Genomic DNA, 13,270 nt, shown 5'->3' on the forward strand with positions numbered 1-13,270 from the left:
CCCCCACCTCCCGCAAAAGCCCACAGGAGCCGCGCGCGACTCCTGCGGGCTTTTCGACCAGGAGGGAGAAGGGACTGAAACAGCCAATCAGTCCCTTCTCCCTCCTTGGGGAAAAGCTCCCAAGAGCGGTGCATTTTTTAAAGGCTGTGCGACTCCTACAGGCTTTTCTACGAGGTGGGGGAATTCCCAAACCTCCTAGAAAAGCCAGCAGAAGCCGCGCAGCCTTTAAAGAGCGCACGGCTTTTGCCTGCTTTTGCGGGAGGTGGGGGAATTCCCCCATCTCCCGCAAAAGCCCACAGGAGCGAGAAGGGACGGACTCCGCCAGTCCGTCCCTTCTCCCTCTTTGGGTAAAAGCCTGCTTTCCCCCACCGCCAGCCTCCAAGCCAGGTTGCAGAGTAGCGGAAAGGTGTCGCGCACCCTCCCGCTGCCCCACATCCTCTGGGGCTGGCGATGGGGGAAGCGTTGCTTTCTCCCACCGCCAGCCTCCAAGCCGGGTTGGAGAGTAGCGGAAAGGTGCCGCGCGCCTTCCCGCTGCCCCCCATCCTCTGGGGCTGGCGATGGGGGAAGCGCTGCTTCATTTTTGGAGGGGAAATAGTGCGTCTTATAGGGCGAAAAATACGGTAATAAGTTATTGTTGTTGTTTTTGTTTTTTTATTATTATTAATATCTCAATTCAAAAATGAACCACAGTCTTTAAAATAGTCTGAAATATGAAGCCCAGGATTTCACATGGAGGGCTCATAGCTGAACTACCAATCCAGCAAATGGATTCTTTTCACCAAGCTGGTGTTTCATGGGTCACCTGATTCTTTTCCAGTCATGATCACCATCCTCTATAACCTTGTCTGCTTCCTGGAGGAGCAAGAAATGGTCAAACGAGCAACAGAAAAAGCTATTCTTAAAGTGTGTTATGAATTCAGTCTAGTTTAATGTGTCAAATGCTAGAGTATTACTTGCAATTTTATCTCATTCCATTTTTTGGAAGACTCTTGCTGAGGCTTAGCCTTCTTTAGTGATATTGCAATCAATATGACCCTCTCTTCATGTTCAAAAACAGAAAAGAAAAGAAGTGAAATGCAGCTGTCGGTTAGGTTGATACAGGATTTATTTAGTATCTTCAGAAACCAATCTGAGAAAATTTTCCACTCACTGGTTTTAGCTGAGCCACCGAGAAAACAAGAAAATCCTTCTGCAAAATTCTCAATAAGATGATATTATCTAAAGAGCTGAAGCGTGAAACCTGGCTTACAACAGTTGACAAAAATGCAATGAAAAAACTATGAAAACTAAATAAAACCATTTCAGAAACCAAGTAACAATGCTAATGCTATTGGAAAGAATCAAAGAAGGTGGTGGTGCCTGGTTAAAACAATGCTCTTCATGACTATATACACGCAAAAGATTTAAAAAGTTGGAATACCTACCAAATTAAACTAGTCAAAGAATAAGAATTATTTTACTGCTTATATTAGATAAATGCATTATTTTTTTCTTGGTACATATACAACATTTTGGTAATCTGACTATAAAACACCCAGTATTTTGAACCAGCTTTGCATTTTCCCCATATTTTTAGATATATTTCAAGCTGCTTGGTGACAACGGGAAGTCAGCTTAGAAGCCATGAAGTGCAAGGAGAAGGAAGTGGGAAAGAGAGAGAAAAGGAAGTACACAAGCCTAAGGCTCAGCTCTTCTCATGTTTGCTTGTGTGTGTAGCTTTACATCTGAATGCGAAGATGTAACTACTTAGTAGCCATTTTGGCATACAAGCGGTATATTAATAAAAAAATATAATAATGAAGATAGTTTTCTCAGTGTAAAACTTTATATTAAAGGGAATGCACTAAAAGGCACTGAAATATACTCAGAGTCGCAAAGTGATTTCATGCTCTTTATTCAGCTCATAGTGGTGAGGAGGAATGAATGAAAGTCCCCTCAAGGTATCTGCTTTATATACATTATTTACACAATGGGCTGCACATGATTGGCTAATTCCGGAATTCTACTGTAAGCCAATCAGGTTGTGGATTCACTTCTATCTGGAGCATGATTGGGTAGTTCCTGCCAACCAATCATACTGCTGCATTGTTCTAGGACCAATCAGACTGCTGCATTCTGAATCCTATTGTTCTAGGACCAATCAGGCTGCTGCCTTTTGGATCCTATTGTTCTAGGGCCAATCAGACTGCTGCAGTTTGGATCCTATTCAACCCAGTACATAACACCCCTCCCCTCTAAGTTCCAGTCCTGCCCGGGAGGTCGCATTCATAGTCCTCGAGGTACGCCGGCGGCCTACGTGTGCGTTGCAGCCTGGGGTGTTCCCTGGTCCGGGGTTCAGGTTCTGGCTCGTGTTCCAAGGATGCTGGCTGTGATGGGGCTGTTTGGTCTGGCGCAACCGGCTCACTCAGTCGTGGTTCTGGTTCCAGTGTCCTTTCGGCCTCGCAGGTCCTCTCTGTATTTACTGATTCTGCCTCTCCTGCTGGCCCCTCGTGCTCTATGGGCCTCACTGCCCCTCTGTTCCCTTGGGACTCCTCTGCCCTTTCCTCCTCCTGGTTTTCTCCTGGGAATCGTCGCCGTATCTGGTCGCAGTGGCGGCGCCAGCATTGCCCCCCATCCGTTAGCACCTCATACGACACGGGGCCAGTGACCCTGGTGACTGTGGCGGGTACCCATGCTGGGCCTGCCCCAAAATTCTTTGCGTACACTGGGTCCTGAGCCTCAAAGGTCCGGGGGTTCTTGCCTTCCCCCACCACTGCCTCATCCTGAGCTCTATCGGGGTGAAGGCGGTCCAATCTGATTGCAAGGCGCCGACCCATTAGTAGTTCAGCGGGGCTCCGGCCAGTCGTTGAGCTGGGGGTGCTGTGCTGTGCTAGAAGGAATGTGGCAAGGCGGTACTCCCAATCCCCTTGTGTCATACAGCGAAGGGTGTCCTTGGTGGTCCGCACCATGCGTTCTGCTTGGCCATTGGTGGCAGGGTGGAATGGCGCCGAACAGATGTGGTGGATGGCGTTCTGTGTTGTGAAGGTTTGGAATTCTCCTGACGTAAATGCAGTCCCGTTGTCTGAGACGAGAGTGTCAGGGAGCCCGTGGGTTGCAAACAGCCTGCGTAGTACCCGGATGGCTGCGGACGTAGAAGTGGACGGTACCAGTGCGACTTCCAGCCATTTGGTGTAGGAGTCCACCACTATGAAGAATGTTTTCCCCTGAAAGGGGCCAGCGAAGTCCACATGCAGGCGTGACCATGGTGCTCGGGCGGACTCCCAGGACTGGACTGGGGCCCTTGGGGGATCTGGGCGGGATTCTTGGCAGGCCTGGCAGTGTTTGACCCAGGCCTCTATCTCTCCGTCGATCCCTGGCCACCACACATAACTCCTGGCAAGGGCCTTCATTCTTACTACCCCTGGGTGTGTCTCGTGTAGGGCTGTGAGGACCCTTTTGCGGAGGGGCTGGGGAACAACGACCCTGCTTCCCCATAACAGGCACCCCTTGTGGGCCGACAGTTCATGTTTGCGGGTTGTGTAGCCGGCGAATTCTGGCCCGGGGCTGCTGCTGGGCCATCCCCTCCACACCCAGTCCAGGACCCGGGAGATGACCCTATCTTTCTTGGAATGGTGTGCAACTTCTTGTGCCTGAATGGGGCGGTCAGGAAGCAGCTCCAGGCTCATAACCTCTTGTGCAGGTGCTGGGTCGGGGCCTGTTTCCAGTAGTGGTAGCCTGCTGAGGGCGTCCGCATGGCCCATCGCCTTCCCCGGACGGTGAATCAGTGCATACTGGTAGCTGGCAAGGAAAATTGACCACCTGAGGACGCGAGGAGACAGCACTTGGGGGGTCTGCTTTTCAGGGGCAAACAAGCCAAGCAACGGCTTGTGGTCAGTCACCACGGTGAAGGGCCGCCTGTACAAGAAATCATGGAATTTTTTTACTCCCTTCACGATTGCCAGACCCTCCTTGTCGATTTGCGAGTAGTTCCGCTCGGTTGCGTTGAGTGTCTGGGAAAAGTATGCCACTGGTACCTCTCTTCCATCCAGGAGTTGGTGTCCCAGGACAGCGCCAATTCCATAGGGCGAGGCGTCGCATGCTAGCACCACCGGCAGCCTCTCGTCGAAGTGTGCCAAGACCGAGTTTGAGACAAGCAAGTCCTTGACTGCCTGGAATGCGGCCTCCTGGCGCTGGCCCCACACCCAAGGGGCCCGCTTGTCCAGGAGTCTGTGTAGGGGCTCCGCTACCACCGCCTTGTGGGGAAGGAAGGAATGGTAAAAGTTCAATAGTCCCAAGAAGGCCTGAAGTTCAGTCTTGTTCTTGGGCGCTGGGGCATCACAAATGGCCCGTACCTTGTCCCCAGTCAGGTGGACCCCTTCTGCGTCCACCATAAATCCCAGAAAGTCCACCTGAGGCACTCCTAGTAGACATTTTTCCCGCTTCACCTTGAGACCCGCCGTCTGGAAACGGTGCAGAACGGTGCCGAGGCGGTCCTCAAACTCCTCTGGTGTGGGCCTGGCAATCAACACATCATCGAAGAAGGGGGTGACGCCAGGAATCCCTTTAAGTAGAGAGTCCATTAGATTCTGGAATATGCCTGGTGCCACGCTGATACCGAATTGCAGCCGCTTTACCCTGAATGCTCCTCTGTGCATCACAATCGTCTGTGCCTCTGCTGTGGCCTCATCTACTGGCAGCTGTTGATATGCTTGGGCCAAGTCCAGCTTGCCAAAAAATTTCGACCCAGCCAGGGTGGCAAGAACATGGCTGACCACTGGCACTGGGTATGCATGGGCCGTAAGGGCCTTGTTTATGGTACATTTGTAGTCTGCGCAGATGCGGACCGAACCATTAGGCTTGACGGGTGTGACAATTGGGGTTTCCCAGGGGGCATTAGGCACCGGCTCCAGCACTCCTTGCTCCACAAGCCGGTCCAATTCCTCGTCTATACGGGGTTTCAGGGCGAACGGGACCCGGCGGGCCTTGAGCCTGACCGGTCGTACTGCGGGGTCAAGCTGTAGAGCAATGGGGGGGGCCCGTATACTGTCCCAATTTCCCATCAAAAACCCCCGGAAATTCCTTGCATATGGCGTCCACGTCCACTTGTAAGCTAGTGTGGTTCACCCCGGTGACGGCTAGCCCCAGTGGTCCAAACCATGCCAATCCCAGTAAGCTAATGTAGGGGCCCTTGACCACCAGCAATTCCAGTTGCCGCGTCCGCCCTCGGTATTGCACCCTGAAGGTCCCCACCCCCATTGTGGGGACCTTACGTTTCTGGAAGCCCCAGAGGGTGAATGGGGCCGGCCTGAGTTTGGGACCCCCAGTAGGACACAGTTTCCTTAAGGTCCTTGCCGAGATTATGGATAGAGTTGAACCCGTGTCAAGCTCCATGCGGCATGGGGCCCCCTCTATCTGTACGTCAACATAAATTTTCTCTACGTTGGGGTGGGGCAACTGGTATACCTGGAAGTCCGTGAGCTCAGTCAAGTTGCCTTGGTGCGTTGGGCCCCGGGACCTGGGGCTCTTGGATTGGTCATCTGATGCCTGGCGTCGGGTGGGCCGAGCCCGACACACCCGGGCGATGTATCCCGATTTTCTGCACTGCCTGCACTCTGCGTTGCGGAAACGGCAGGTCCTCCTCTCGTGACTTTCTCCGCAGCTTGCGCAGTTCCCTCCTTCTCGTCGAGGCAGCTGTGGTATGTGGGCTGCTTGAGTGCGCTGCTGTACTCGGTGCACCTCCTCCCTGTTGGATCCTGAGTCGTCGGTGAGGTCTTCATGGTGGACCCTCGGTTGGGATGGCTGGCTCGGCCGTGCCTCTTGCGTCGACCTCTCGGCAGCTTCCGTTGCCAGGGCCTCCTCCAGAGCGACCTGGAACGTTAGGTCCTTCTTAGCGTAGAGGCGTCGTTGCAGCTTCTCATCCCTCAGGCCACCGACGAGGCGGTCACGAAGCATGTTCTCCAGCTCTGAGAAGCTGCAGAACCGGGCGGCTTGGCGGAGAGAGGTCACAAACCCAGTTATGGTTTCCCCAGGGGCTTGCCGCTTTGCGTAGAAGGTATTTCGACGAGCCACCACTGAGGGCTGCGGCGAAAAGTGCCCCTTCAGCTGTTCCATTATTGTTTTGTATGGAACAGTAGCGACGTCTTCAGGCGCAAGGAGAGCCCGGGCGATTTCAAACGTCTCCTCTCCGCAGACGCTGAAGAATATTGCCCTCTTCTTGGCGTCTTCTTCATCGGTGACCCCTTTGGCTTCTAGGAGGAAGGTGAAACGGGAGGCGTATGCTTCCCAGTCTCCAGATGCTGGGTTGAACGTCGAAAAGCTGCTGTTGGTTGCCATTCTGAGTTCCTTGTGTCCCGGAGCTGAAGCCTGGATACACGGTGCGAGGCAGCGATGCGGCAGGTGGCGGTGCTGCGGTGCTGTGTGTGGCAGTCAGCTCAACGGGATCCCACCTTCGTCGCCAGTGAAATATACTCAGAGTCGCAAAGTGATTTCATGCTCTTTATTCAGCTCATAGTGGTGAGGAGGAATGAATGAAAGTCCCCTCAAGGTATCTGCTTTATATACATTATTTACACAATGGGCTGCACATGATTGGCTAATTCCGGAATTCTACTGTAAGCCAATCAGGTTGTGGATTCACTTCTATCTGGAGCATGACTGGGTAGTTCCTGCCAACCAATCATACTGCTGCATTGTTCTAGGACCAATCAGACTGCTGCATTCTGAATCCTATTGTTCTAGGACCAATCAGGCTGCTGCCTTTTGGATCCTATTGTTCTAGGGCCAATCAGACTGCTGCAGTTTGGATCCTATTCAACCCAGTACATAACAGGCACCAAACTCCAACAATATTTATGGCGGTTGTGGGATAATTTTTTCTGACATTACTGTGTCACATGAAGTATAAAGAAGTTGCAACCAAAGGTAGGAAAATGACTGATGATTGAGCACCTAAAAACTGGCTCAGTACTGCACTGAGAGAAAATATGTAATGTAATTTCTGTAATAAATGGCTCACTCACGCATTAAGCTTTAGTATGTAAACTGCCAATACTTTGGCAAAAAATACTATTTAAGTCAAAATCAGTGGGGGGCATATTTTAATTAGATTTCACCTAAAAGTTTTGCAAAGATTCCACTTCCCAATGTACACCCTAGATCTAAGCTACCTGTCATATATTCTTCAGTTCTGAGGAAAAGAAACAGAAGATTTGATTTTTAAGACTGTCAGCGAAATCATCCCTATGGTGCAAAAGGAGGTTATGAAAGTAATGTATTACCTGTAATCATCTATTGGCACTAGAAACCGCACTATATCATGATGACCTTTCAGCACAAGCAGCTCAGTGTAGGGATTTTGTGTTTGTTCTTCGCCAATGGTCTGTACAGATTTCTAGAAATCCACAAAGTCAGAAAAATAAAACTGTAAATCAACAACAGCTGTGTATCTGAAGAAGTGTGCATGCACACGAAAGCTCATACCAAGAACTAACTTAGTTGGTCTTTAAGGTGCTACTGGAAGGAATTTTTTTTGTTTTGTAAATCAACAAATTTGTTATCTTAATCTCTCTAGCTCATCAACAGATGTTTCTAATTACTTGTTTTCTTTTTTGCAATATGATTTATTCCTCAATAATCCTCCACAGTGTGATAGCTTTAAAATTCTAACTATGGTGCTAACTATAAAGCAGCTATCCCTCCAGCATTTTATCCTGGAGGAAGGAACCAATATGCCATGTGTTACTGCTGGATGAGGTAAGGGGTCTTATACTGTACCAAATATGATTAAAAAGGGGAACTGGTAGCGGGGACTCAGCAAACTTTATAGTTCTGCTCACTTACCGTACAAAGCAGCTGAATGCAGGCACATGAAACTTGTTCAATTTTCATATTATCTGATCACCCAAACACGGCCACTGAACTGGTTTTCACATACTGCTAGCCAAACCATAGCTAAGCATGAATGCATGAGTATGACGGTTCTCAGAGAGATCACAACTGTTGTGATAAACCACAAGCCTGGATTCAGACAACACACTAAACCAAACAATGTACCGGTATTTGCTCACAGCAGTGTTGCAGCAGCAGCAGGCCTGGAGGAGCAAAACAGTCAGTCTCCTCTCCATGAATACATCTGTTCACACTAAGTTTGGCTTAGCTTTACATGCAAACCAGCTCAATATCTTAATACCAATCCAAATGCAGCCAGTATCTTGATACGGTGGTTTGACATTATGATCACAAGCAGCATCAGACTTCCACTGACCCTTTACCCTTTCTCTGTAGAAAATCAGTTGTCATTTTGGCCAAACCCAGAAAGCTGTTACTCAAACATGGCTTTGAGATCCACGTTTGCCAGGTTTAGACATAACTGCAAACTATGGTTTGCTGCAAACTGAAATCAAGAGTTTCTGATCTCCCCTCACACGTTATGCTCATGATGCCAAGTCATGGTTTGCCATTACATATGCATGCAATAATTATATATAAATATAATGATTCCATGGAGGTTTTAAGCAGAGGTTGGATGACCATCTGTCATGGACGCCTTAAGTGAGATTCGTACATTGCAGGGGGTTGGACTAGATGACCCTTGGGGCCCCATCCAACTCTACAATTCTACGATTCTATGAAATATTGTCATTATATATACAGTGGTGCCTCGCAAGACGAAATTAATCTGTTCTGTGAGGCTCTTCGTATAGCGGTTTTTTCGTCTTGCAAAGCAAGCCCATTGACAGCTTAGCGGATTAGCGCTATTAGCGGCTTTTAGCGGATCAGCTGATAAGCGGTTTAGCGGCTTAGGAAAAGGGGGGAAAGGGGGGGAAAGCCGCAGGAACTCGCAAGACATTTCGTCTTGCGAAGCAAGCCCATAGGGAAATTCGTTTTGCGAAGCGCCTCCAAAACGGAAAACCCTTTCGTCTAGCGGGTTTTCCGTCTTGCGAGGCGTTCGTCTTGCGGGGCACCACTGTATACCCACATTTGGAATGCAGTTCCAGTTGCTCAGTCTCAGAAAGGTTATCACATTTAGGTACGGTAAATTACAGAACATGGTAACTAAAATGATCAAGGGGTGAGAAGCATCTTCTTTAGGAAGGAAAGTTTAACAAATCAGTGGTTTTTAGTTGGGGAAGGACAAAGAAAAAACATAACATAATTTCTTCAGAAATACATTAAGATTTATTAGAAATGGTATCAATATATAAATGTCTTTATTTTCTGTATCTTTTCCAATAGAGCTCAGGCCATCAATTCATTTGATTAGTGATAGGTTATAAACAAAACCAAGTGCCCCAACCAGAACACATACTTAACTCAGTCTTGTATTTAAGCACCAGCAATAATAAGCATACTTATTGCTGCCCAGTGATAAGCATTAAGGCACTGTATGCGGACGAGTACCTAGAATTCTGTGCAGTAAGAAAGGAATGAAGTGCTCCATCCCTCCTCTGTGATCAGTATAGAAACCAAATGGGCTGCCAGCAAAACCCCTCCTCTGCTAGTCCTCAGCAGACTAATACATTGGGGTGGGGTGGAGGCAGCTAGTAAATGCTTTGATTTTACAAGGCTGACTTGAGTAAAGGAACATTGCTTCGCTTCATGGAGAATTACAGTACTCTACAAATGACTTATCTATCATAGCTAAAAGGAAAATTCCACGTCTAGAGAAAGTATGCCTAATTGCCAGAGAGCAAACACTAAATGACTACATTTACCATGTGCTACTTGTGAACATCACAGGCATCTCTGACTGGCCACTGTGGGAGGTTATACTGGAAGCAATTCTTTTATAATAGCTTAAATTCTGATATACTGTTGGTAATCTGAACCCACCAAGACTGGTCTTAATCTATGCACACGAATAATATAGGCATCACCAAATTAATTATTATCATCACTGCAAAAAGACTATCGGAGGAAAACAACATGCGCCCACGCAGTATTATCAAGCGTTCGTGTTTTGAACGCGTCATTTGAGGAAGCGGCACTTTCTCAACCCAGCAATGCATTGAGCAAGAGCTGGTTGCTGAGACTCGAGAGTCCCTCACAAGCGCCCACACCAACCACCCCTTTTACCTCGGCTAATCCCTGCGGCTCGCGTCCCCCTCCTATGAGCCACCGCAGCATCGCGAGAGGTGGGGTCCGGGCGGCCCTCGCGGACGCGCCCTCGCCTCGGGTTGAAGCCGCAGCCCTCGCCCCGCGCGCGGCTCCAGTCAGTCAGCTGACGCTCTTGCTGTGAGGACTCGCCCCTCGCTTCCGTCCGCCCTGCGCCGCACGACGTAGCCGCCGTTGGACTGCGCGCGCCGCCGGCCGAATAGGACGCGGGGCTGTTTTCCTTCGAAAAGGGACTCGCTAGCACGTGCTTAATCTGAGGCAAAGCGTCGGCGACTTAATCGATCCCCGAATCTTCAGTGAACAACACAAAACGAAGCAGGGACGCGTCTTCCGCCGCTTTCAGCCTTTAGGATTGACCGCCGCGCGCTCGCGAGCTAGGCGAAGGGGTGCGAGTACCGAATCATCGATCCCCCCCTGCGACGCGCATGCTTTTAAACATACCCACGAAGATCCCCTATTCTGTATGTGTAAATGTGTACGAGAGGCGTAAGGCGCCGGTGTTCCAGTTTAGGGTTGCCACTTTTTATATGGACAGAGTAATAACAAGTATAATAACAAGATCATCATCATCATCATCATCACCAGGAGCAGTTTTCCTCCCCAATGTATCTCCGTGCCAGGAGAAGCTCGTGTTGGTTTTCTGCCTGACATACAGCTGTTAAACGCTGTAAAAAAACCCGTTTAAAAGGTGGGAGTCCCGGGTTCAGTGCCATACAGCTGTAATAAATTTCGATTTATTTGTGTATACTGTATATTTATAGCAGAATGGTTTATGCCCTCACGTGGAGCAGTCCTCGCCAGAGTGGTGGTTTTGGTTTTTTTTGCGGGAGTCTTCTGCAAGATGTCATTGATGGAATAATAATGCATGAGCAGGGAGGTTATATATTGGACTGTCCACACCTCATTCTGCTTTATTAGTTCTGCGATGCTCCCCCAGAGTTTGCCGTCTCGAGGGGCACACCTGAGCTATAGCGCAACAAAAGTAGGACAGAAAACCCAACCAACCAGTGCAGAACATGGGTGGCATGAAAATTTACCAGATTTTAGCAGGAAACTATGGGCTGTGCATCTACTGAAAACTGAAAGAAAGTCCAAACAGACTTCTCTGTAACAACCTTAGTATGAGATTCAAGTAGGTAGCCGGGTTGGTCTGCCAAAGTCAAAATAAATTAAAACAATTCTTTAAAAGCATAGTTTAAAAGACTCTTCTTAAAAACCTAAAAACTCCCTTAAAAGAATCAAGTCTTCAAAAAAGTTATATGATCTAAGAAAGTCTTTAAAAGAGTCCTTCCAAAAGAATTTAAAAATTAAAATGTAGCACCTTAGAGACCAACTGAGTAGTTTTAGGTATAAGCTTTCATGTGCATGCACACTTCTTCAGATACCTTTGTATGGAGAGCCATAAACAATGGATACTACATGGTATTATCATCTCAGGAGGATAAAAAATAATCAGCAAGGGTGTCACAGTTTGCTCTTTGAGACTACTTTTGTACAGACTTGGCTGTTACAGATTTTGGTCCGAAACTGGGACTAAATCCCTGCTTGATCATTTTTGCTCAATTCCACCATGGATAATTTTAATGGTCTTTAAAAAACCCCCATGAAAAACAGATTTGGGGAAAACCCTGTATCCCAGCACCTGGAGTGCTGTATGGGAAAAGATCCTTCTACACTGTGTGTCAGCCAGCGAAGGGGTCTATTCTCTTGAAACCATTCACTGCTGGTATCTCGGGTCAGTGCACATGGGGTGTGGAGATTGCCAGGCTCACTCACTATAAGGCAGTTTCCTATTTTCCTATGCGATCTAGGGTGGGCAGACTTGCAATATCTACTTGGTTGAGTTATTAGAATTTCAAGATCCACCAACCAGAGCCTGGTGTAAAACAAGTGCTGATGTTTTTGGCATCTGTCCATCTTGGGAGACAATGGAAGAGTGTGCCTTTGGGCGTAATGTCAAACCCTTGGAGAGTAATTGGTCCTGCTGTGACTGTAAAGACTGATGCAGGAGAGATATGTTTTGTTGCAGGTGGGGCAGATGAAGGCGTCCAGATGTGCTGATGCAGGTGTACCATGGCATTTCTTCTTTTTGTGCTCCTCCCAGCAGTCATTTCTCCTCTGGTCACTGCTGTGCATAAATGACCTGATTGTCTCCATCCACTGCAGTTGTCTGCAAGGGATTCTCCCACAGCAGGGTTAATATTGTCAGCCTTCATGTCACATTTGAATACATCCTTGAAATGTAGAGATGGTCTGCCAATGGGCCTGGTGCCTGAAGCCAGCACCCTGTACAGCATGTCCCTGGGGATCCTGCCATCTTCCACTCTGTGAACATGACCAAGCCAATGTAGATGTTGCTGAGACAGGAGTGCAAGCATGCTGGGAATATGGGCTTAGGAGAGCACATCTTTCTTTGAGACTTAGAATTAAATAATTCTGAGTTCAGGAGTTTGTTTAAAAGCTCATGGTCATTTCACACATAAAATCCCATTCCTGGCTCCCCCAAGATTTATTCATTTCAGGAATATAATTTTGCTTGTGGGGCAAATGATTTTGCAAATCATTGGGGGACCTATCAATAGATCATCCAGATCCGCCTTCTGCCCACAGACCCCCTTCAGATATTTGTATTGGAATTTAGTATATGCTCAGAGTCACTCTGCCCTGATTTTTTTAAATATTAAAATTGACAAGCCCGGTTCTCAGCCTACATCCCAAAGGACCAAGGCCCACTTTAGTGCAAAATAAAAAGGAGAATAAGGAACTGAAAGGTAGGCTGGCAGGCAAAGCCTCAGTTCCATCCCCTGTGTTTAAAGAAAATTGCTATTGATGGGAGAGCTCTTAATGCAAATGAGCTAAAAGGAGCTTTTGCTGGCATATGACTTGGTGACTTAATTGAGCCCTTCTTTTTGTCATTTTTGTATTCAAGGAAGAACTTGTAGATTGCTTAATGGGAGCCGAGAGACGTGGTGTAGAATAAAATTCAACTGATATCTCCCACAGCATCCCTAATAGCTTTTCATTCATAATTACAGTATTTCTAATGAGTGTTTTGGTGATGACAGAAATATACCATATATTATCCATTGCCTCATTCTGATGCAGGCTTTTTAGCTAATGGCTTGTAGGCATCAACCACACACAGTCAACAATGAACCATAAAAAGGTTCACTGTTTA

At 47.9% G+C, this 13,270-nt stretch overlaps 1 protein-coding gene across 5 annotated transcripts in view; it reads right to left on the minus strand.

Annotated features, from left to right (window-relative positions):
* WDR41 (WD repeat domain 41) overlaps positions 1–10,496 on the minus strand; it is a 29,382-nt gene extending 18,886 nt beyond the window's left edge. For 2 of the 5 annotated variants that reach the window (XM_079995677.1, XM_079995676.1), the window contains exons 1-2: positions 10,054–10,496; positions 7,257–7,369 (exon numbers count right to left, since the gene is read on the minus strand). In XM_079995677.1, the coding sequence (XP_079851803.1) occupies positions 7,257–7,369; positions 10,054–10,104 (164 nt within the window). In that variant the 5' untranslated portion in view covers positions 10,105–10,496. Of the gene's footprint in view, positions 1–7,256; positions 7,370–9,692; positions 9,992–10,053 lie in introns of those variants that run through there. The other 3 variants (XM_079995679.1, XM_079995675.1, XM_079995678.1) reach the window with 3 other exon arrangements.
* Between the last annotated feature and the right edge of the window lie 2,774 nt (positions 10,497–13,270).

This window comes from Podarcis cretensis (assembly GCF_951804945.1).
Source record: "Podarcis cretensis genome assembly, chromosome: 11".
Lineage (NCBI taxonomy): Eukaryota > Metazoa > Chordata > Lepidosauria > Squamata > Lacertidae > Podarcis > Podarcis cretensis.